The 26,370-nt window shown below is 41.1% G+C and overlaps 1 protein-coding gene across 3 annotated transcripts in view; it reads right to left on the reverse strand.

Annotated features, from left to right (window-relative positions):
• COL11A1 (collagen type XI alpha 1 chain) overlaps positions 1–26,370 on the reverse strand; it is a 269,666-nt gene that overhangs the window by 53,129 nt on the left and 190,167 nt on the right. For all 3 annotated transcript variants that reach the window (XM_006032152.3, XM_014523947.2, XM_006032150.3), the window contains 5 exons: positions 19,762–19,815; positions 17,631–17,738; positions 11,290–11,343; positions 10,588–10,641; positions 10,423–10,476 (listed from right to left, as the gene is read on the reverse strand). In XM_006032152.3, coding sequence (XP_006032214.1) covers positions 10,423–10,476; positions 10,588–10,641; positions 11,290–11,343; positions 17,631–17,738; positions 19,762–19,815 — 324 coding nt within the window. The remainder of the gene's footprint in view (positions 1–10,422; positions 10,477–10,587; positions 10,642–11,289; positions 11,344–17,630; positions 17,739–19,761; positions 19,816–26,370) is intronic.

The raw sequence follows: 26,370 nt of genomic DNA on the forward strand, positions 1-26,370 counted from the left end.
TAGCAGCCACGCTTTCAAACATTATCTCAATATAGTCTCTAGTTCTCTGCTCTTTTTTTGTCTCCGGGCATAATTCTGCACTCTAATGTTATTCACCCCGACGATTGAATGTAATATTAGCAAATGCAAATGTTTGCTGATGAATACCTGTGGGAACAAATGATTTGTGTATGAAAGACCATGTGCACAGAATCACTCACCATGTTTTTAAAGCTTAGGCCAGACTGTTCAATTAATCTAAAAGTATTTCACTTCCACCCTAATATAACTAACTTAAAATCTGATCATACACACCTGTACATCATCCCACTGATTTCAGTCATGATTGCTGTTTAGGAATCATTGTTAATATAGAATATTCTTGTTTTATTTTAATTTTACAACATCAAAGAATATAAAGTCAAGACCAATTAAATGTTTTTTTTCTTATGCTGAACTTCCTTTTCAGTATAGTAAAGCACATTTTTTCTTTCGGTATTGTTAAAAGTGTTCCATGTACCTAAACTGTAACAGTGCTTTTAGATTGATTTTTGTTCATAGACATTTTATACCATTTGATTGTACCTGCTTAATCGATATTACAAAAAGGCAGAAGCAACAGAGAAATGGTAGAATATGCAGTGAATATTACATTTTTCATGAAAAAAATGTAATAATATTAATGCTACAATTCATATCTATTGATATTGCTCTGGGATGTGTTTGACAACCATAATCAAAAACAGGCCTACACTCATGAACTGAGTTTAATTGTGATGAGTGAATGGAAAGAAGTTTAATTTATTTTTATTGAATTTGTTTTATTTTTATGCTGGTAAACTCATAGGATGCCTGTACACATGTGGGGATGCTGCTTTGATGTGCTGTAAGTACAGCGCTTTGGAGCAGACTCAATTAATCGAGTCTGCTGGCGCATGCTAATTAGCGCACTCCAGCAGCTTGTGTCTTGTGTATTCAGTAGGCTTGTGTGACTAAGCAGCGATCTGATCTGGCTTCGGATCCAGCCACTTCAGATGGCATCGATCCAATCCAGAGCTCTGGACCGGGTTTCCGCCTCGATCCGGCCAAAGTGGCTCCAAAGTTTTGGACCCACCTCGGAGATCTGGCCATAGGGTATAATGGGTGAATCAATGAAATATCTATAACTTTGTTGTTTTTTGTCCAATTTAGATTAAACTTGTAGAGATGATAGCCTCTGCTGAAAGGATGAAATCTATTATGTTTCAGGAAAATCAGTGTAGAGGTTTGGGAGGAACTGTACCCCAAATTATTGAAAGCCAAACTCAGGTCATGGCTGTGTGTTATATCATATGGGGGTGAAAACTGTAGGGCTGGTGGCCCTGGATGAGGCCACAAAGTCTGATAAGTTTCAAGAAGATCAGTGCAGGGGCTTTGACGAACTGTACCCCACATTTTTTAAAGCAAAACTCCTGTCATGTCTACGTGTTACAACCCAGGGAGGTCAAGACTTCAGGGGTGGTAGCTCTTGCTGAGGCCACAAAGTCTGCCAAGTTTCAAGAAGATTGGTGTAGGGGTTTGGGGGGAACTGCACCTCAAGCTTCAGACAAGCAAAACTCATGACATGAGTGCCCCTGTGTGTGTTAAGGCACAGTGGGGTAACAGCTCCAGAGAGGGTAGCTCCTGCTGCAGCCACCATGCCTACCAGCTGTTGGTGCAGGGGGGTTCTGGGCCCTGCACCCCTAGCTGCTGAGAGACAAAACTCGTGCCATGGGTGCTTGTGGGACTGACTGTCTCTCTCTTGGGCCAGTTGATTGTCTATATTGATTCTTTCCTCTCCTTAGCCTGGGTTTTTGTCGGGGCTAATTGATGGCAATTAACTGGCTACATTAGCTAGGTCCTGTGTATTGAGCTGGTCCCTGAGTGAATGATGATTGATTGGTAACTGGTAACACAGTAGCTTAGCAGCCAGGCCTGCAGTAGTGTCTCCCAAGACAGAGACAGTCAGTCCCACAAGCACCCATGGCACGAGTTTTGTCTCTCAGCAGCTAGGGGTGCAGGGCCCCAGAACCCCCCTGCACTGATCTCCTCAACAGCTGGCAGGCTTTGTGGCCTCAGCAGGGGCCACCATCCCTCCAGCTGTCACCCTGCTGCGCCTTAGCACATGTAGTGTCACCCATGGCACGAGTTTTGCTTGTCCACAGCTTGAGGGGCAGTTCCCCCCAAACCCTGCACCAATCTTCTTGAAGCTTGGCAGGCTTTGTGGCCTGAGTAAGAGCAACCACCCCTGCAGTTTTGACCCCCCTGTGGTGTAACACATAGACGTGACAGGAGTTTTGCTTTCAAGAATTTGGGGTGCAGTTCCTCAAAAACTCCTGCACTGATCTTCTTGAAACTTGGCAGGCTTCATGCTCTCTGCAGATTCTACCATCCTTGAACATTTCATCCAAATCAGACAAAAAAACAATGAAGTTATAGATATTTTATTGTTTCCCCATTATACCCTATGGCCAGATCTCTGAGGTGGCTCTGAGGTGACTCCGAAGCACTTCAGAAGCTACAAACTGCTTTGGGAAGCCTAACGAGGCTAGTGCTTTGACCTGGGCATGTTGCTTCAGACTCTGAAGCGTCAGAAGGTTCTCCGGATCTGAAGCTCTGTCCGAAGCCTCGCACAGCCCTAGTATTCAGCATCCCTGGGCTTTACAAAGGCAGTGGGGGTGCTTAAAGAACCGCCACTGCCCATTTGAAGTGTGAGATGCTCAATACATGACATGCTGTGGGTGCTTTAATTAGAGTGGTTCTCGGATCCACTCTAGTTAAAGTGCCCCTCCCCCCAAACACACACACACTTCTGGAGCATGTGTAAAGATGCCCATAGATTTCCCAAGTTCATGAGGTATTTGAAAGAAATGTATTATTTAAAGGGTAGGTTGAATTTTAGGCATGGTAAACAGGGTAAGATGTTTCATAGGTGATGAGTAACTCTAGTTAAAATCCAGTTGATAAATGCCTAGCACCTCTGAAATTCAGGCCTCCTGTGTTGTATTAGATATAGATTAAAATATGCTTATAGTTTTTGTTCTACTATTTTTTTCTAATTATAAGCAAGCTAAAGAAAGTATACTTGAGGGACAAGTTGGTTTTTAAGTGGTTATGCTTGAGTGTAACAGAGTCTCAAGGCTTCCAGCCCATTCCAGGGAGGTTATAAACATGAATAATGCAATACTACATGAACATTTGTACCACAGATGCCTTTGATTATTTAGGCCTATATTTTGTATGCAAAACGGAGGAAACAACAGGCTAGTTAAAAACACATAGCATTAAATATGACAAAAAAGTTATAGTTTGCTAGCAGATGAAGGGAAAATTTTGATAGTTGAGAATTCTATTATCTATATCAGGATTAGATGAGAAGACCAAAGCATGCCTACAAACAAAATCCATTGGAAAAAAAATACAGGAAAGAAAGTAAGGGGATGTAGAGTAAACAATCTGACAACTGATGAGACACCATCTGCGGTAGCAGATCTAGGGCAAGAGGAATGAAGCCACACCTACCTTTTGCCTGAGTGAGAGTGTGCCATTGCATCCTCCTGAATCCATCCATGACTATCTGAGTGAAAATTATTCAACAAGCAAAAACTATTCCAGACAGAATAACTCCTTATGTTTTCAAAACTGGCAGAACTCATTAAGTGGAAGCATCTTAACTGAAAAATCTGGCGTGTATTTAAAACTTGGGAATAGTAAAGTAAAAACAAGCAATTAAAATAAAAAAATAAGCATAAGCAAAACAATGTGCTTGCAAGCATTCATGTATGAATGTAAAGGATATGGGAAATAAACAACAGGAAATAAGAATGGTACCTACTGATGCAGAGTGTGTATGAATTTATGTTCCCAAATTAAATTAGTGGGATAATTCTCACACAATGAAAGCTCTAAATCACACAGAAGAGCCAGATGATAAGGAAGAGGAACAGAGAAGGAGAAGTAAGTCACATTTTTTACAAAATAACTGAGAGAAAATTTTCTCAGGAATTAATAAATTGAGTATAAATGCAAGGGGTCACATCCTGGACTCATTGAAGCCAATGGTAAAATTCTCACTGACTTCAATGAGGTCAGTATTTCACCCAAAGAATCTTATTTAAAGCAGCAAATACATTGCAAACCTGCCATATATACCATAAGTAGAGGATAAATGGGAAAGAAAAATGTATAGAACATTAAGATGCTCAGAAGTGAAAAATACCAGGCTACAAAATTTCAATTGCCCAGTCATTGCTGTGATAAGAAGTGTAGATAAACATAGGAGAAAGCTAGTTACACAAAAGAAATGTAATGTAATATGATGTTCTGACAGAAAAAGCTACTTTGAATATGCTGGACTACCTGCATGATTAGGATAGATTTAGATGAGATTTTGAATACAGTGTATTCTTCAATTTTCAACCAGATAATTTGTGCAAAAGATGGATGACAGTCATGATCATCTTTCTTTATGAAGCATTAGATCCTTAGTGGACGCAGCTACTTGTGGATATTAATGAGACACAATACACTCCAGGGCAGTTTGCACCAGAGTTTATTCCTCCCAGGTATTGTGTTTACACATGTGCCCAGGGCTGTACCACGTTCAGTTGGATGGCACAACCCCAGCTGGCAGGTGACCTGGGGGGTCAGCCTACCAGCCTGGAACTGCTTCCCCCACCCCCCTCAACCCTGGGTCAATCTGATGCAGAAGGGCTGGCTGGGGCACAAGAGTGCTACAGTGTGGGGTGAGTTGGCAGGCAGCCCTGCACTGTAGCACCCTCATGCCCCAGCCAGCCCTGGTCACTGTCTACACATGAGTTGTAGCAGAGTAAATAACTCCGTGTTAGGATAATATTTCTGTTAGGCATACTATCCTATGGTAGAATTGATTAGTTTACTATGGCTTAATAGGGGCACACGTATAGATAGTTTTACTATGGAGTTAATTAGTCAATTCTACAGCAAAGTGTCTTGTGTAGATGCACCCAGTGGGTGTGTCTACATGAGAGGCTGACTGTGTAGATGAGATGTTTACTGTGTAGATGACTAATTAGCTGCACTAATTAACGTTTCAGCATCTCCATGTCTGCTTTTTTTAGAGAGCACAAAACTAATAACTCTACAGCAGGATAGTCTTATAAAATACAAATACTACCCTGCAGCAAAGTTTTTCATGCACAGCCCCCACGCTGAGGCACCCTGTGGCCCAGGCAGCTGCTCGGCAGTACATGGAGATGTGGGGAGCAGCTTCTCCCTCGCATCTTCATGTGCTATGGGGGCTGGGGCTGGTTGGAGCACAGGGTTTCTCAGTATGGGGGCTGACAGCCATGAGCAACTGGTGCCTCCCAATGCTGGGGGGACACCAGATCGCTGACGGGGGGGGGGTCCTCCAGTGGCCGATCGCACTTCTGGTTTTGTGGCTGGCAATCTCAGGGGGTGCACGTGCACCTGCATACACCCCCTACATGTTGCCAATGCTGATAGCCCCATGCTGAGGCACCCTGTGATGCAGCCATCCCCTCCTGCGACATGGAGAGACAGGGAGATATGATGCCAAGAGGCTGCCTGGTCCACAGGGTGCCTCAGTGAGGGAGATGCCTGCTGGCTATCTTGGTGACGAAGCACCCTGTACCCTAGCCAACTGGGGCACTGTCTACATGTGCTCTGCTGCATAAGAAAAAACTCCACAGCAATAAGCTTCAGAAATTATTTGTGTGCATTAAATGTGCATGTAGACGTGCCCAGTGAAACTTAAATTAGATCATGGCATTCATTTCTGGTATCAAGGTTGCAAAAAATGGGAGGGAATTAAGAGAAGATAAACAGAAATATCAATGAAATTGTGGAAGCAAATTGGGAGAAAAGATTTAAAAGCATATTTATGTGGATATTCAAAAATCTTCCATGCATTTGAAAGGTAAAAACTCTAAGCAGGAAAAAAGATTTATTTATAGTGTGAAAAGATGTTATAACTAAGAGTTATGGATGAAAGAATCTCCCAAGAAAAGTAACAGAAGCCCAACTACATTTAATTTGAAACTGTTGGTCAAAGCATTGGGAAATGTAGTGCCAAGAAATCATCTTGCCAACACATCATATCATGCACACTGTAAAATATGAGAGATCATATATGTGTTCTGCATTATGCACCCTTGGTGGGTAGCACATCAGTCATACTTGATTCATGATGAGTTATACCAGTTCTCCTGAGCTATCCAGCATGGCCTAAACTTCCAAAAAGCCCTGACATAAAAACAGGAATTGACTGTGATTTAAACTGGAGTGGATTCTAAACCACAAAAGAATAAGATCCTCAGGAAGAACGCTCTAGTTGTCATCTGATGTCCAAAAGCACCTAACATTGACTGTTCAACCACCTTTCCTCTGAGGATCAATCCTGAATTAACTACAATGTCAAACAGATTTATAACAAGTTTTTGTATCTTATTTCTTTATCAGCAAAAAAAGACAAAATCTTTTCTCTAACTCAGATTTATTCAGGTACAGAGGCTGAAAAAGAAAGCCTTTTGGTTCAAGCTCACAGGCCGGAGTATAGCAAGAAGTGATACCTACTGAAGCATGAATTTAAACAGAACTAAATTGTAATTATGTTTTTTATATAGACTTGCTGCATGTAAGGAAACATTGCCTAGGTACAGCATAGTAGAAAACCCAAAATATTTTATGAGAGTAAAACTGAAAGTAATTACCAAAATGAGATCTTTTAGGATCATTATAAGTAGTCATGGAGTGAATGGGAGTTAGTGTCAGAATATGACCCTTTGTAATTTCTAGAACATGGTGCAATTTAACTTAATGACCAAAGAGAATCTCATTTTATCAGTGGTAGGAATACTGATGCACAATTTGAGGTGTCCATCAGCAGTTTACCAAGGCAAACAGCATAGTACAGAGAACATAAGCTGCAGTCTGTGAAAAATGAAATGTAACTGAGAAATTAACAAAATCAACTCACAAAATAACTAGCAGTAATTATTAAAGATTTTTAAGTAATCTATGAGCAAGAAGTTTCAATATTGTTGTCTTTGCCCTTATCTTGACAGGCACCAGGAGAGTGATTAAACATTACAATCTGCTGGTATTATGGTCTCTCTATTCTGGACATGAAGCAGCTGAGAAACCCCAAATATAAAAAACTATCATATCCAATACAGATAATTGATAATTTTGCTCAACAACCCAAATATGCCACCAGACTCATCATTTTTAAAGTGACTCCAGAAAATCCTTAAATTACACCTTACTAATAATTAAGAGAAGGATAGTGGATTTGGTGATCGCTGTAATGATTTAATGGATTTTGTGCAAAATGTGAAATCTGGCAATGTCTGCAAAAAAACCCTGAAAACTTACTGAAAATAAAATGCTGGCTCCCTAGAATGAGTCAGCTATCCTCATTGCACTGCAGCCTGGCTGCGCAGCCCACCGGGGGGGCAGTGAGGAAGAGGGGTTGCTGGCACACAGAGGCGGCCAAGGTGGCTGCCGCCCTTGCCTCTGACTGGCCGAGAGAGCTGCCCACCATGTGGCCCTATCCATCACCCTCAATTGTTGGACAGCCCTTGCCACCAATCACTGGTGAGGGGTGGAGCTCTGTGACAGCACTCACAGCCAATCAGTGGTAAGAGGTGGGACCATATCATGGACAGCACTCACAGCCAATCACCAGTGATGGCTGGGGCCACTAGAGACCCTTGGCCAATAAGAGGCATGGGTGGGGCAAACACAGCAAGCCTTTGAAAATTGCTGCCAGCCCTGCCATCTGCTCCTGAAATCAGCTAGCTGCCTCACATTGGGTAGACCCCTTGTAATGACCAAAGAGATGCTTTTTCTGCTATAGACCCTCTACTTTCCTGTAGAACCAGGGAGAAAAGCATGAGGCTTTGTATGTTTCCAACAACTTGCAGTAAAATACATTAAAGATGCAAAACATTCTAACATAAGCAAAATGTGGGCTGATGCTAAGTGCCACAAATTAAATGTACATAACTGAAACAAAGGAAAGCAGTAAAGCATTGGCAGCTCCAGTCCCAGCAGAAGCTGCAGCATGCAAAAACTAAAATACAAGGTTTATTGTTCCTATCTGCCTCAGATCCTTACATCATAATTCACTGATCTCAGAAAGCAAAGAAAGGAGACAAATTAGGCTGTATTTTTCATCACCGCCTCACCACTAGTTTTGTGGTACATCATTGCACTACTTTTTCACAGTCCCTCTGAAAAATGGTTAGTGATTTATTTGATAGGCATGTAGCAAATCTGAAGATTCTATTACAATGATGGCCTGCTCAGACTGATAAGAAGTAAGTGATTCCTTTTAATGCGACCCTAATGTGAGTGAAGGGTTATATGAAGGGAGATTATTTTAATGAGGAAGGAAAACAAAAGATTCATAAGTTTTATATCAGATGTCAACAGTACAGAAACATACTATTTTTCTGTTGACACAAAGAAAGAATGGGCTTGCAAGACACTGTAATCACAGATCTTGGTGATTCCTATTATATTATTATTTTTACAAGCAATCTAAAGAAAGCAATGGCAGCTTCCTTATCTTCTGTAAAGGAAAAATACCTCAGGCTTGGAAAGTTACAGTCTTCCTGAGTGATCAACAGAAGGCCTATAACAAATACAAATGATTCTGATAAACCTGGGATGCAAGTCAGTTTCTTCAAATGCATAGCTGTGATGGATTTATACCTAGAAGTATTAGAGCTCTTTCTGTACCAAAAAGAATATGTAGAGAAAGCATAAGAATAAATCCCAAAGTGCTGCAGTGTAGAAGAGGATAAGGAACCTATGTGTTTAATTATCTACTGGAACAGGGGGAAAAAAAGGGGCAAGGAAGAATATACATTATCTTCCAAAAGACTGTTACTATATGTGATAGATCTTCTCTGTGTTCCCTTGATGCTAGAATTACAGTGAATATATTTGGCATTCTGATGCAATTGTTTAAGTATTCAAGAACAATGCTCCGTGATGACTCTACTGTTTTCATTTTTGCCATTTTTCATCATTTTTGAGCATATAAGTTTCAGCATTTGCACAAAAGTCACCAGCATTCTCAGTGCATGCTCTCTCTCGCTTTTCCCAGTTGAATGGGGTGTTCATAATGAAATTTCTGAAGAAAATAGTCTAAAGGGATGGTAGATTTCTACCATTTTTGTTCTCATTGGAACTTTTCGTTCTGAAGTCCAGTTTCACACACTGATTTAAAGGAGTGAAACCTTACTTGTCATAAATAAGAGTTTTAGAATATGACCTTTAGCATTTGTTCACATTTCCTGCACACCAACACCAACAGAGCATGTTTGTTGCCACTAGGTGGCATAATCAAGACAAGACTGCAGGCACAGTGGACAACAGTTTGGTGGTACTTCAGGCAAAGAAATTCCCTACCCTACTGAGGTTTAAGAAAAAAAATATTGGTCTGGTTGCAGTAAAACACCAAGAAACTTTCCTAAGAGGATAAAGATGTTATCAATTTACATGTTTATATTTATATTATTTTAAAATAAACAACAAATAAATAACAAAGGGTTTCTGCTGTTTAGTCTTCAGATCTCTGTTTTCTTTTCTGAATTTAGAATTTGCTGTTTCTTAAGAAAACTACTAAACAAAATAAATTGCACTGCAGAAATAGTATGCACCTTAAATAATCTCTCTCCTACACAGTAGTAAGAAAACTAACATTCCAGTGTAGATCTTTTTCAATTTTGTACAAAAAAAAATGAAATCAAATCTAAAGATTCATTAAAAAAATTTAAGGAGCTTCAATTTTCAAAAGTGTTAATCAAATGTCAGAGTACTAATACCACATGATATGGATGAGATATTGGGCCATATTTTCAGCTATGGTAAATCATCATCATATCATTAATTTTTAATGGAGCACTATAATTACCATCCGCAGTGTGTGAGACTTATGGATTAATGTTTTGAGCACCGAGTTACTTGATCTCACAGACAGATGCAAAACTGATATAGCTGATAATATCTGATAATTGAACATTTCAGGTATTAGCCTCATCCTGAGCTATCGGGGTTCAAATTGAAAAAAAACAACAACTCATGATTGAAGTCAATAAACCTGAAGCTTGAAGAATATGGTGTTATCTTTGCATACTAATCTTTTCTTTATAAGTTATATCTCTTCCTCAAGTTCATTTTTATGATTATTGAACATTTTTAATGCACTAACACCAAAAAGAAAGGCTTTAGGTTATTGCTATTTCACAAATCATGCATCAATTATGTATCCAGATGGCTCTTATCACTTAACAAGGCAATGCCTGGTATTTGGTTCTCTATTATGTCTAAAAGAGAAGAAGAGAAAACAAAAGTGCTTTCTTTCCCATTCAAGAGATGTTTCCATTTTTTTGTCAATGTTTTTGGCTTTCTTACCTTCTCACCAACACCTCCAACAGAGCCAATTGAGCCTGGGGGACCTTGAGGACCCTACAATAAAAAAAAACAAACACAAAACCATACAAGTTATCCAACATATATTTCTCATTGTTGTAGCTTAAAACAGGAATGACGTAAGTAGTACGCAAGCGTGTTTCTTACATCAGCTCCATTAGGACCCTGAGGACCTCTTGGACCTGGCGGACCGGGTGGACCCTGCAATAGAGAGAAAATGCAATATGTGAATTCAGGAGCTTACAATCATAAGAATACAGACAAGGCAAAGATTTTTTTGGTATTACCTTTTAATGGACCAACTGCATAGTTGGGATAGATGGTTCATTGTCGTTTAGTAACAAGGTGTTTGATGTGTAGAAAGCTGTTAATCTTTGAAGTGCAACATACACTGTGTTGGCCAGATTGTGCTACTCAATAAAAAAAGTTGACAAGGGCTAAGGGCTCAAAGAGTTGTACATCCTTGTTTCCCTGTATTATGGACACCTACATCCTTGGTAATCTACTACACCTGTAGATTACTTCTATTGTTTATTTATGTTTTTACACAGTGCCCTAAGTCTCCCAAGCAGGGGCTGCAATGCACTGCTGCCTCCAGTGCAGTAGTATTTCTCTTCCTCTCTATTAAAGTGAGCAAACACTCATTTTAAAGATGAGAAAATGGATGTACAGAATTTTTTGTAGGATTACAGAGGGGGTTGTTGACAGATCCAGGATTTAGTTCAGGCTCTCAGGTCTATAAGCATACCTGGAGACTATGAATGTAATACTGAATTATAAGACATAAGTAAATCAATAGCAAACAATTTTTTTATGGCATTTATAATGAACAAGAAAAGAAACCCTTACCATTGGGCCAACATCACCATTTTCTCCCTTTTCACCTGGTGGGCCAGGTAGACCCTAACAATAGGAACAGAAAAGAAAAAAAATCAAGAAACTACTTGAAATGTTGAGAAAATGTAAACCACATTTCACCTGTTAAGGAAGTCATCAGAAATTATTTGAAAATGGAATTTTTTTTTAATTTTTAAATTTTTAAATTACTTTCATGTGCCAAAAATATTAAGAATGCAGACATTTTATAACTGGTGAGGTAGAAAGTTTATGATAAAAACTTAAGTGTTGATAGGCTTGATTTAAACAAGATTGGCATGATTTTGTTCATTGGATTACATACTGTATAGTCCCCTACATTAAAAAAAAATCATTTATTGGCTTGCCTTTGAACAACTTAGACTATACCTCCTCAAAAACATTAAGGGAAATAAATTGTAACTCTTGACAATAAACATTCCTTACGCAATATGACTAATTCAAGCTTAAACTCATTGCCATCACTATATTCTGTCACAATTACACTCAAGACCAAATCCTCAGGTGGCCTAAATTAACGTGGCTCCACTTACTCCATCTTAAGATCTACTCAGTTTCAATTTTACTTCAATGGTATTATAACATTCAACATACATACAAAAAAACTGATAATCAGAATGCAATGCACAACCTTCACTCCAAACCTTCTGCAGTGCTCTATCAAAGAACTTTCGAGCATAACTTTAGGCTCAAGTACATCCAATCCTCAACGTCTGTCTGAGCTCAATACTTTCCTTACAACTAGTATAGAAACCTTATAGCTTCTGAGATGGGAAGAAGAACACTTGTACCAAAAAGGAGTTCATCTTTCACTGGGCAATTCTTTGCTGGCTAGTTCTGGCCAGTTTCTGGCCCCTCTACATCACCAGAATGATCACAAAATTTGGCTGAAAAAATACAAAGGCAATCATATTCTCAAAATTATACATCAAAACAAGAATAAACATCATCTGTCTATTGGTATTATGACTGTGAGGTTAATCTACTATAACGTGGTATTGAATACCAACTTTAATTGTAGTGGTGGATACTGCATTGACAGTACAACTGTATAGTACAGAATTCAAGGGGAGATAAAATTCAGATATATTTAATATGCTTCCTGTACATAATGGCATCAGTCAGTTCTGTCTCTAACTGAAGACACTGCTGATCTATAGTTCTGGGCACAATGTGGTTGTTACAAAGGCCTATTTATTACCATCTAATCAGGATGAGAGAGACAATTTTAACTCATTTTATGATGCAATTGATTTCTGTATTTCATTCCCTATTTATTTTTAAAGGTAATAGTTTGTGCTGCACTAAAATGGAAAACTGTAACTAATAATAATAGGTGTACTAAAATGTGTTTATTGATTACAGTACTGTCAGTGAATATTTGTCTTGTTACTGGCTTATGATGCTGGTTATAATGAAAGATGCTTTATTTAGAAACTTACTAAATGCATATTTACTACTGGATATACCATAACAAATCTTCATATTTTAAAGCTTTGACATACTCAGAAGAACACTGATAAACTATATTTGATTATACTGAAGAAGAGGTCTGTCCCCATTTTTAAATATGCATTTTACTTACTATGCAGTTTTATTATGCCTCCAAAATGTTTGTTGTAGCAATGTTATTACACATTAATCAGAATTCATGTTCCACTATGCCTTCCAAACATACTATTACAAAATAATGAGTCATTACCATTTCAAAGCCTCACTTAATTCCAGACAAAATAGAAAATCATATCTTTCAAATTTGCAAAATAAAATTCTAAATAATTTCAGGTAATTCTGGAAAAAAGCTGGTAAACAGAGGATGTGGAATAACACTAATATTGCAGAAAATTCTTCAATGTTTAGACAATAACAAGCAATCCTTTTTCTAAATCTGAAAATATATGTAACTTTTGTTCTTTTTCTAGCTAGCTGTCTCATGAAAGTAGTACATCTAGCTAATTTGGATGAATAGTGTCTAAAAGGAAATTTAATGTCAATGCCCTGACAGATGGTAAATTAAAGGTGCAATGGGCTCTGATCCACAATCTCAACAATCATGCTTCCTGCCATGCCACTTACATATGGCAGGAAGCATAACTGTGGGGATTGTGATCAAAACCCATTACACCATGTTGCTGGTGTAGGGGGAGCAGGATCACAATCCTGGGCTCTCCCTGGACTGGCAAATAGCAAGTCTGGCTCCCTGCGCTCCCCCAGCCCCTAGCCCTGATCAGCTGAAAGGCAGCTGGGGGAGTGCACCATGTACTTCTGTGACTGGAGCCCTAGTCAACAGATGGGAGTGCCCAATGTGGGAAATGCATGGAGCCTTTGGGTTATATAAAGGTTATGATTTACTTTTTACATAAGACATGGAAAGCAGTGATCAGGTTATGATTGCTTTCTAGGTTTTTTGACAATTTTTAACTTCCTTAATGGCATTCTACTGAATAACTTTGTTATACATTGCAAATGATATTTGATTTGACTTTCATTTCAGCTATTCAGTGATCTATTAATATCAGTATAACTTCCCTTAAAGTGAGGATCCTTGAATAAAGATGATTCAGCTTTTATTGTTGAGTTCCTTATAAGTTACTTTGCCATTATCCATTCAGTCTGACCAAGATTAACAAAGGGGAAATACAGCTATTTTATACTTTAAAAATCATCTCTACATGAATGTCCTGTGTTAAAAATTCCACACTTCTCCCCCAACGAAAATTTGGCATGGAAAGTGCAAGGCCCCTATATTGAACCTAATTCCAGGTGGGAAGAATTCAAATAATGACATTGGCAAGACAGACAGTCTTTGAGTACACACGTTCCAATTATATGGGAGAATTTTTCCAGCTTTGTTCTCCTGGTAGAAAAAGCCTACCTATAGCAGAAAGCCCCCTTTTCCTCTTGCCTGCATTTGCTCTCCCCTCTTTGGATATGTTTCTCTTTTTCTACCTTTTCTTCCTTCCTCTCTCTCTCACTTTAAGATAAGGAATTGTGTTTTAAAATTTGTATGTGTGCATTTTGTATCTCCCCTTGTAGTTTGGTATTTTTATCTATTTGTGTGCCATGGCATTTGTAGCTTATATTTTATACTCCTCACCTTTCAACTTTCAACTGAATGTGTTTTAGTAAGTTATACATTGTAACAATGTTAACAAGGGCAGGAATCAAACTGTCCTTCTCTGTATCAGGCTGGCCCCTGAAAGAGCGAGTGAATCAGTGATTGAATGTGTAACAAGGTAGCACACAGCAATTAACACCTGGGAAGCTGCAGATCAACCAAGGGAAGAAATCAATAGAAGACAATGTAACAACCGGGAAATCTCTAAACCTCACTGATCAAGGGCTAGAAGCCCTGGCCTGAGTTAATCAACGCAGGGGACCAACTTTTGGGCTGAGTTTCTCCAGATCAACTGCTCCCAGAGCCCTATTCAAAATTAATCAACGGACTCCCAAACCTGCACGTACATGCGGACAACCCCTGGGGCTGACAGATGCTGTCCAGTAGCCACCGAGGGGGTGGGGGGGGAAGTCCCACGAGGGTCAGTGACCCCTGGATTGGGCAAACCTGAAAACTGGGGAGTCACCAAAGTCTGCCAAGGACAGATAAAAGGCAGTGAAAAGTGACCCTCAGTGGCGCCCTCTTGATCTCCGAACCGACCAGACCTGTCCAGCCAGAAGGACCAGCCGGCGACCCCCTTCTGGAAGATAACACCACGCTGAAAGAAGCCTCAACGACAGACTCCAGCGCTTGTAGGATAGGTATACCTGACTCTGTAGCCTGCTACTGTGTGTGTGTATGTGTGTGCATGTGTGCATGTGTGTGTGTGTGTGGGGACCAGCCCCAAGGTTTATGATTACAGTGTTTCAATCCGCCTAATAAACTTGAATTTTAAGGATCCCGAGTTGGACATTTGTAGCCAACATACCCAGAACTGCAGGTATAGACATTCAAAGGCTGAGGCCCTGGAATGGAGAGCTTGCAGTGTTGACATTGTGCAGCCAAGATGAGGTGCCGATGCACACATCTTAGCACGCTCCGCAGGCTCCCTTAGTCTGGCAGGCAATAAGTGGAATCAGGGGCATAGGGCACCCCTGATTAGCTCACCTAGACTGACCATGGTGGGCATTGGGGTGGGGGGGTGGGGGGTGTTCTGCTCCCTGCTGGAGTAGCAAAGTCCAGTGAGGAGCAGATCATCTCCCCCAGAGGGAAGAGGGAGGGATGCTAGAGGACTATATTCTCTTCTGAGAAAAGTCCCACAGCATGCACAGACATGCCCTTTCCTGGGAAAAAAAACTCTCCTGGGAGTGATTTAACCCTGGTTGTTCCTAGGTTATTTTTCTTCTACAGCAGCTATTTTTACTCTGGAAGAAAAAGCCTGAATATCTGTACACTTGTGGTTTTCCTGGGAGAGCACTGTGATTTCTGTCTGCATGAGGCAAATAGCTCATACAGCACTATTAAGATTTTTTTATCATTAGTTTTTAAATACAACCTGAGGCAACAGTAGTGCCAACACTTATGCACATACTTAAATCAAAGCATTTTGGTAACTGTCTGTAAGGCAGATTTTCAAAGGGCGAAAAAGCAAGTAGGCACAAAATGGGACTATACTACCCATTGTGCTTTTGAAAATTTCCCCTGAAAGTTCACATTTTTATGGTGAAATGCTAACCCTGACAAAATCAATGAGAAAAACCTCCCATTGACATCAGTGGTTTGGGTTTTCACCCTTAAACATTGCAGTTTGAGGGCCCATCCATGGTATTTGTGTTTTAGATTCAGACTCTATTAATTGATTCTAAAACAATTCAGCCAGGAAATGCACATTTTAAAATGCTGCTCCAACATCATTTGTTTTTAATGGAGTTTTCTGAGGATTTTAAAGAATGTTAAAGCTTAAAAGACACAACAATGAAGACTACCTTTAAAAAGAAACTTAAGCTAGACTTTAAATTTTTTTCCTGTATTTTTCCTGCATGAACAAAAATAATTTTAAAGATTTAATACCCAATATAAGTACCTCAGTAGAATTCAATTTCAGCTAGTAAAATGTGATTACTATGAAATATGATAAACAAGAAAGATAAAGATGTTACTCTCTAAGGATTTGCAGTTACCATGAGAACCATATTAATGAATAAAAGGAGCTCTTGATTTCTCAGTGGTACTTCATTACCATTAGTGTATATGAGATCTGGGTCCATGGACCAGTACACTCAAAGAAAAATGAGATTCAGGGAAACCTAATTCTGCTTTTGAAATTATTCATTTGTTTAAATCTTAACCTGGCTGATTTCTTGTTTTTTTGTATAGTTTCATTACATTGAAGCCATGGAGGTAAAGTACAGGAAAATTGATCCTCTTCAAAACATTTCTTTTTTAAACAGTACTTTCAATCTTGAAGTATTTTAAAAAAGACATTGTTTCAGTCTCTCACGCACACACATTATGTTCAGTAAAAAACCCAGTGCACTGGAAGCATATCAGACAAGAAATGGGAAAAGTGATTTAGTTTATTCCACAAATTTTGAATTTATGGTTTCAAATTGAAAAAAAGGAAAAAAAAAAAAGAAACGGTATAACTTTCATATTATATCTGAATAACTAGAAACTGAATAACTGAAGATTTATACTAACTGAACAAAATACTTCTTGAGGCCAACTGGACTTCTTACATGGATAAATACTCTGTACTTTATCATTTGTTTCATGGAAGAGTAAAAAATCCTAAATATTTTGTTCTTTATGTTATTATATAGAATCAAATAAAAAATTCTCACAAACAAGATTTTTAGCTTGCATTTGTATGGCTGAAATAATAACACTCAGACATAACAGAAATAACACCTGCATTTCTTTATGTTCCTGATTACCTCATGCACTGACTATACTTTGAAAGGAAGGAAAGGCTAAACTAAACCAGACAAAATTGTCAACAAAGGCAACATATACACATAGATATTTTTTCTTGATCTAAGACCCCTATTTTGAAGTGTGGGGATCCTGATACACAAGACATGGGAGACTGCTGGAGCACAATAATTACCATGCTCCAGCAGACTTGATTAGCTCCGACACACTGTAATTACAATGCAACAGAGCAGCATCCAACACATCTACAAGCACCCATCATGATTCACCTCAATATTACAATCTATAAATCTGTTTATGAATCCTACAAACACAAGATCTCTTATCATGTTATTGGTTGATGTTAAATGTAGCTAGTGAAAAGCAAATCTTTATTGTTTTGATCTGCACTGACATGCAAATAAAATGACCTACAGCTGTAGGGGAAAAATAATTTTCTTACCTGAAGACCAATAGGGCCTGGAGGACCAGGGAAACCTCGAGAACCTTCATCACCTTTCTGCCCAAACATGCCTTGTTGACCTCGGGGACCTGGCTCTCCATCACCTCCCTATTAGACAATAATATATAACATCATAAGCAAAAAGCATAAACATGTCAGACTAGGCCCTATCAGAAGAGGCTCTGCTGAAATTATTGGTCCTATGCTATCATAAGACCAGTGTAAGAGATCAGAATCAGAACCACTGTGTCTACAAATGTACTTAAAGCAGCAATTAAATTTTAGTCAATATCATTTCGTCCAAATGAAATAAAGGTATGTGGCCTAAACAAAAGAAGAAAGAACAGTGCTGCACATCTCAGCTTAATTTTCACTAGGTAATTATGTCTTTCATTTCTACTTAGACACTTGATCATTGAACGGCTCAAACAAAGGCTTGAAAAAGCCAGCAGTACTTCCTGGGCTGAAGAACATTTGTTATTACTCCCTCCTCCCATCCTGTGCTTCTCTGGGAGAGGGCTGGTTCCCAGCCCAGGCACCCTCTTGGCCACCAAAGGAAGTAGAAAGACCTGGCCAGCCTGCAAGCTCTACAAAACCAGCAGACCTCTTTGGGTGGGTGCTGCCTTGTGGAGCCACTGAAGGGGAACCCTTAAGGGTGATCTCTAGCTTTGCCCTTCAGTGGTGACCTAAGGGGAGGTGTGGATAAGGGCCCCATCTGGACACATAGAGGGAAGTGAGGGGGGCAGCCCAACCCCTGAAGGGAGGGAAGGGGGTTTCACCCGTCCCCATGGGGAAGCGTGACCCAGCCAGGGGTGGGGTATGACTGGGGCATGGCTTGGCCCCATGTAGGGGTATGTGGGGGCTTGATCCATCTCAATAGGGGTAAGGAGGCCTGACCCGGTGCCAAAAAGGCCGCTTGGGGGAAAAGGGGATGTGGCCTGACCCTAAACCTGCCCCACAGGGGCAGAGGATATGGCTTGGCTCCAACAGGGTGCAAGGGGCTTGGAGTTTGGAAATTTGGCAGGAGGGAGGGTGGCCATACTAATGTCCACTGCTTCCCTACCAGCAAATTTCCTGACCTATGGGGAGCCCTACAGGCTGGATTCCAAGCACCCCTGTTCTATCGGATCGTAATAAATAGCATGCCAAAAATTGCTCCAAGAATTAAATCCAATTCAGCAGATGCCCTATTTCAATTTTATGGTAGTTCCATTCCTTTGAATTTCTTACTCTGGCATAAAATTGCAGCAAAATAGTGAGTATAGTAATGCAGAATCAGTGGCAAGTACATGAATGGCTTTTTACACCTTACACTGAGCACTGCACAAGTGTTGGTTTGGTGTTAGTGCTAGCTCAAGTTTGGAGCAGTCACACTTCAAGCCAGCAGAGGTCTGTGGGACTGAAAGGTAAGAATCTCCCCCCTCCCATTCCAGGCTTCACCCCTGCTACCTGTGTTTCTCCCCCCTCCCCTGCCCCTGCCACCTTTTGGGGCTCCCCCCTGCTTACTTATGGCTGCCCGTGCTGTCTGTTCCAGGGGAGCAGGCAGGGAAGTGTTAACCTGTCTGCCCAGCCACCACAGGGTGCTCTTCTTCTCCCTGCTGAGTGGGCTGAGTTGTGACAGCAGGGCAGGCAGGTTAATCCTTCCATGACTGCTCCCCTGGGACAGACAGCACAGGCAGCCACAATTAAGTGGGGAAGGCAGGGAGGCAGTGTGCATGGATCTGGGGTGCTGGGTAGGGCAGGAGAGGCAGTGGGCCAATCTAGGCCAGCAAGGGAGGGGGGATAAGTGAGATTTTTTCACTAAGGTATAGCCTAGAGTGGCTGCACCTTAGTGTAACACAAACTGGGTAACAAGGATTAGACATAATCCTGCCATGGAGTGGCATAACTTTGAGCTGCATAACGAGTGCTTAAGATTCATTTAAAGTATTAATGTGCAGACAACCCACATGTTAAGAGCTCTAGGAGGCACCCAACATTATCATATAACATGGCCTTGAGTCTAGGGACATGTTATCACTTCATGTTAACCATGTTGAATTCTCTTCATGTTAAGCAGCAAAAAAATATTCCAGGGTTTCAGAGTTAATGAAAAGGTCTAATTTAACTATGCATACAATCAGCTACTTACAGCTATACCAGGGGCACCAACAGGACCTTGAAGACCTGGTGGCCCAGGAGGACCCTGGAAAAAAAAAAAAAAAAAGTAATTTTCTTGTCTGGAATGAGATAAACAGCAGATACAAAGAGCAAGTATTTGCATCAGCAAGGTCTATTAAGCATTTTTACATTCCTCCAGAGAGAATGCAATATTACTCACAAATCTTTTACATTCAGTGCAGTCAAGCATTATTTGTTTAGCTCTCAAAGACTCAGAATTGCATGTCTATAATAAATTTAACTGACATTTATTGAAGGCACTTACATTTGTAATGTTTCAGGATATTTAAAAATGGATTTCAATGCAAACATGAATCAAAGATGAAAACTGGGTTTTCCGAAACTAAAAATAGCAGACCTTTTAATGAGATTTGCAGAGAGAAAAGTCAACCCTTAAGGTGTATTCTTCCTATCTGTCTATAAACGGAAGGCTTAGGATCTGAATCACAGTTTTCATAAAACTTTAAATGCTTCTTGTGATTGTAGAAAACTTGCTATTTTGACATAACGTAACTGAGAATATGCAAAGTGCCTGAGTACTCAGCTTCTCAGCACTATGTACAAGATGCTTCTTTTGAGAAAACCTATTTCACAGTATTTTGCCATTGTAAAGGGCCCTCAGTGGAAGTAAATTACATTATTGCCAGAGTAATTTAAAGGGACTTAGTGTGACTAAGAAACTAGCCACATATGAAACACACATACTATGCATACATATGTATATCATCTATCTACCTTAGTGTATATGCTATTGTCCTGACTGTGCATTCCTTACTCATGTTGATAAGATTTACTGAGGCCAACTGGACTTCTTACATTGATAAATACTAAACAGTGATGCTAAGGGCCCTGCATGTGTAAACTTGGTCATTTATACAGGATATGTTTAGGAAGCAAGAAGTGATAGGATTCTAGATGAGAGATGATAGGATATCTAATTTATGTTGCAGAATGAAGAGACATTGATTAATTGGTAAATCATGCTGTACAGGGATAAGATATTTAGTTAAGTGGAGACGTGTAAAATGCTAATCTAAATTGTATTATACATTCACAAGACTTACTGCTTCTATTTTACTGGTATCTGGTCACATTAATAGAAAAACGGAATTGGTCAGACCAGTTGTTCTTGGTCTTTTTTAGGCTCAAAGAAAATACTAGCTCTTAGCTTTCATTCATTTTTTTGACTATAATGGAGCAATTCTTCTATTGCAAGGAACTCAGAAAGACTGCAACAGGTCCGAATGTTTTTGACACTATGGATTCCTATTTGAAATCTCTAGCTGTATCTTGTAAATCATGTGTTGGTGTTTGCACCCAATGCTAATATTACACAACACCTTTAAAAGAATTCATGGGTCCCTGGGGTGCCACAGCACACTGATTTAGAATCACTGGTTTATACAAAAAAACATGTATACAGTAGAAAGGCAGAATGCTTCCAGGAGTTCACTGGCTCCAATGAATGAGACAAAAGCAGGTTCAGGTAGACTTTTAAAGCCCTACCAGACATTACTTTTGTCACATTGGAGCAGGACAAAACACATCGGGTCAAACATTCAGGCTTTTTGTCCCCATATAAAAAAAATAGCCAATCTCAATCTGGCCCCAAAATAGTGGATCAACAGCAATAAAAAGTGCTGTAAAAACAGTAATTTATTTGTTGCAGGAGGACTTTCTATTACAAATTTAAAACATACTAGTAGTGGTATTTCTATCTGCCAGTATCTGCCAGTACTCTACTCTCCCTTTCCTCCTTCAAGGTATGCTGTCAAGGAGACTTAGTGATGTATTTCAAGCATACCAACAAGCTGTGACAAAAGAACCTTATAAGTGGTCTCCTGGGGGGAGGAGGGTGGGGGGGTGTTGCAGGGAGTCCCATCACCCTTGCTTCCAGACAGTATGGGTGATGGGCTCCGCAACCAGCAGGGACAAGACTGACTACTAGGTTCAGACCTTCAGACCAGTCCCTGCCACTACAAAAAGCATACAGAGAAGCATATGTAAGCATTACAGGTGCTTACAGAAAGCCTTGTCAGTTGGGATGCATGATGCAGGGAGCACACAGGGAGCCCCATCATCTTTGCTGTGTGGCTGATGGGGCTTGGTCAGTCCTGAGATCTGGTGATGGGACTCTGAGAAAGTACCAGCAGCAGTGGTTGAAGGGGGCATGGTCCCCTATCAGCCTCTGCCATTGACTCGCAGATGATTAGGCTCTCCTGGGGGTTGGCAAGAGTGCAGAGAGGGTGCAGGACAATGTGACTCTACTCATCCAAACCCTGAGGAGGACCCTGCACAGAACCCCCTGTGTCTCCTGCCTTGCCACTCACCTTGATTATCCTCCCTCCATTGGTGACTGGGGTCATAGTGGGCTGGGTAGTTTGGGCAGCACTCCACCAGGCCTCTGCCACCACTGGGGCAGAGGAAAGGGACGCACATACCCCCTACAGGGAATCAGGAGGAGCCCCTGCTTAACCCAGGAACTGGAAAATCAATGACTGAGGCTCTATGGACTCAGTGGAGCTTGCAGATCCCTTGGCTCCAGCTGTGCCCAGAGAACAGCTGCTTCAGTTCCTAGAGAGCATGGTATCCTCCAGAAACAGGGTGCAGCTTGCTCTGGATGACTAGGGGGATTACCACCAGATCCTCAATACTGTGAGGGCTCATGAGGTAGAATGCCAGAAATTATTTGGCCCACAGCTTCTACAATGCTCTTTATGTCTACAGGAGGAACATGGGATTTCTGCTGGGTTGAACAACCAGCGCTGACTCATGAGGCACCCACTGAGCCTTCCTCTACCCTCCCCCTACAAGCAATGAAGATCCCTGCCATTATTAGCCTCAACATCCATGGCTGCAGGATGAATCTCTGCACATGCCAGATACTCACTTACCAGCAGCAGAGTACTCTGTGCTATTTGTGCAGGAGGCCCATGAAACACCAGCTGCTGAAGCAAGCTGGCGCCTGGTGTGGGAAAACGGGGACAGATGTGAGGCTGCAGAGACATGATGTGAGGCTGCAACCCTGTTCTTCCCAGGTCTTCAGCCAGAGATCCTGCAGATAGCTGAGGTGGTGCCAGCTTCCTTCTCCATCTCTGTGGTCCAATACAGGGGTTCATCCTGAACCTGGATTTGTGTCCCTATTCACAACTCAGAGAGGACATGATTCTATCCGTAGACAGCTAATTACCTTGACACTCTAAGTGCCTGGTCCTGTAAAGTGGTCTGGCCTAGTGCTTACACCACTGAGGGAAGCCAGGCAGGGTGGACTAGGGCTCAGTCAGGATTTGTGAGCTGAATTACCAGATCCAGAGGTAAATCCAAGGGCGGAATCCAAAACACAGGCCAAGGCAGGGTTCAGAAATTGGATGCTGAGTTAACAAATCCAAAAGACAGTGAATAAGTTGAGATCAATGAACAGTCATGATCAGGAAACAAGGAAACAGATCCAAAGAGAAATCAAAAGCCAGAGTCCAGGAACAGAGCTAATTGGGGTCAGGAACCAGAAAAGCCACAGAGCACAGGAACTGGGAGGCTTACTAAAGCACATTTGAGTCAGAACTGTTGGCTGTCACAGCTGGGACTAAATGAATAGGTTGCACTCCCAGCAGCCAATCAGGAAGCCAGCAAGTTATTTAACTGAGACAGAGCTTATTAGTTAAAGACTCAAGGTATGTGTGACTGCCTAGGCAATTGGCCCAGGCTGGACTACTTGTTAGGGCCCCTGACAGGTCCTCACAAACGGGCTTCAATGTCACCCATGAAGAGGACTGACCAAGGAGCGAGTGGAGTCAGGGCACTGCAGACATCCTAAAGAAGTGGTCATCACTAATAGGTAGATGTGACCTTTGTAGAATCCTTCCAGGAGTCCTGGCTAGTCTGGTGTTAGCAGCAGTGGATCTTTCCCTTGGTGCAGAGATGATGGTATGTGGAAGACTACACCTGGGCGGAAGGGCACACCAGGCTTGGGCAGGCAGCCATAGAATAAATCTCAAAGGAGCTTTGCAAACTGTAGAGGCACCTTATCACTAATTCAGACAACTCGTCCCTCTGTAGAGAGTGTCAGGAGAAATGGGAAGAGCTCCAAGCTCTGGAAGACTGCCATGGCTGTGGCATGTATTTCCAATTCCAGATCCAGCTCATCAGGAGATGGACCATGGCTCCTGCTTCTTCTATGCCTTAGAGAAGAGAAGGGGTGCTAAGAAGTACATCAATTGCCTCCTATCAGAGGAATGTTCTCCTCTCATGGATCCCATTGAGCTGAAAGAAAAAGTGAGGACCTTATTTGTAAGACTCTTCTTGCTGGATCCAACTTTCTTGCAATAATATACATAAGGCCCATAAGATCCTGCCTCAAATTAGCACAAATGACTAAGACTGATTGGAGGATTCTCTCATTGGCTGAGCTATTGGAAGCTGTCTTCTTGAAGCCCACCAACTAGTCTCCAGGCATCTACAGGCTGATGGTTTTCTTTCACATAGCTAACTTGGAGCAACAATTATAAATCCACGTTAAGGTTAGTTAACCAGTCTAATGCTTAAGGAAAGGGAATGTATCTCTGCAATGTCACTGTCAAATTTGTATAGAGGGAAAAACGTTGTTATGTGGTCCATAGTTTGATCAGGATGGCCACAGTCACATTTTGCAGAACTCCTAATACGCCATTTGTACATCAAGTGATCACAACAGCTATGTCTGGTTTGGATCCAATTTACAGCCTTCTATGTTTTCCATGGAAGGTCAAAAACAGGAGATTTTATTGTTGGGTGAGAAATTAGATGTTTATTCTGAATGGTGATTTCATTCCACGCTTTCGTCCAAGTTGCTGCACTGTTGTTCCTACAAGGGATTGTACATGGATCCACAAAGCTTTCTGGGAGACCAAACAGTGAGATGGGAGGTTTTTTAAATCTCTATGAAAGGTCTCTTTGGAAGGTCTCATTTTTTATTTATGCAGGTGACCTCTTGGTATATAGTTTCATCATGGCGAATGTCTGCAGGAGCAAAATTGGCTAGCACCAGTAACCATTGAATTGGTGTAGATTTCAAGATTCCAGTGATAGCATACATTGCAGAATTTAACTGGACATCCACACATTTGGTATGAGTGCTAACAGCCCAGACTGGTGCACATTACTTGGCCATTAAGAAGACCAGTGCCATAGCACAGGTGCAGAGTACTCCTGCAGTGGCACCTCAGCTTGTTTTGGTGAATTTTCGCACTATGTTCATCTGATTCAATCTTCGCAGCTATTTTCTGAAGATGATTAGGAAAAGTTAAGGTGCAGTTGAGTGTCACACACAGGTAGGGCGGATTTGGATCATGTTGTAATTTATCTCTGCAAAAAGTGACATTGAGATGAATATGTGCTTTGTGGTTGTAGAGATTAAACACTTAGATGATGGCCTTAGTTGGATTAGGTCGCAGCCTCCACTTGCAGAAATATTTCTCTGCAAAAAGTGACATTGAGATGAATATATGCTTTGTGGTTGTAGAAATGAAACACTTAGATGATGGCCTTAGTTGGATTTGGTCGCAGCCTCCACCTGCAGAAATATTTTCCATTATTGACAGGTGTATCAGTGTATACACTGATAGATACATCAGTGTATCTTCAATCTTTTTGAAGGTTCTTGCCTGTGTGGTTAGTGCCAGGTCATCAGCATATGCAAATTTCCTCAAAGATATAGCAGGCTGACAGTGTAGTTTTTACTATGCATTTAGGGCCATCCTTGGCTTGGATCTTGCTGCAGTCTGGGTTAAGTCTGAAGAGGAAGGGGAGCAGATCCCTGTCATGCAGAATGGTCATGCTGACCCTGCTATTCAAAAAAGGTGACCCCTGTGACCTAAGTAAATGGTTAACCAGTCTTGTTCCTCTAAATGGGCTGCAAGGTCATAGCCAAAGTTATGTTGTTGTGGCTGAAGTCTGTGCTTGTGAACGTTAGCCACCATGACCAGACATACACCAGTCCAGGATGTGGCATCTTCAACAGTCTGACCTGATCTGGAAGCTTTTTGAGCTTGCTCACTGATACTGTCATTCACCATCTTTTCCCTCAAGCAGAAGACAGCATTTGACAGGGTGGAACATGGGTACCTCACATGTACTCTGAAGGCATTTTCCTTTGGTCCCCTGTAGTTTCTCTAGATGCCGTATGCCTCCATAGACTGCACGGTCAAACTCAACTGGACCCTGTGCTGGACCCTTTGGATGGGGAGGGCATAAAGACTGCCTGTTGTCTGACCAGCTCTGTGCAATTGTTGTTGAGCCCTTCCTCTGGTCTCCTACACAAATGAAGCTTGCCATGAGAGCAGTCCTCTCTGCATATGCTGATAACCTCATTATCCAGGACCTGGATGACCTGGTACAGGTGGAAGTTTTCCAATTCATCTACTTGATAGCCTCCACTCTCTGGGTCATCTGGGTCAAGATTTGGCCTAGTGGTGGGTGACTGATGGCAGGTGGGCTTACTCACACATGCACTCCAAGTCTTCTAGTGGAGCATGGGCCTGCTGTTTTTTGTGGGGATTTACCTGTACCTCAGTCATCCCTTCCCACTGGAAAACTAAGACCAACA

Source organism: Alligator sinensis, unplaced genomic scaffold (assembly GCF_000455745.1).
Source record: "Alligator sinensis unplaced genomic scaffold, ASM45574v1 scaffold329_1, whole genome shotgun sequence".
NCBI lineage: Eukaryota > Metazoa > Chordata > Crocodylia > Alligatoridae > Alligator > Alligator sinensis.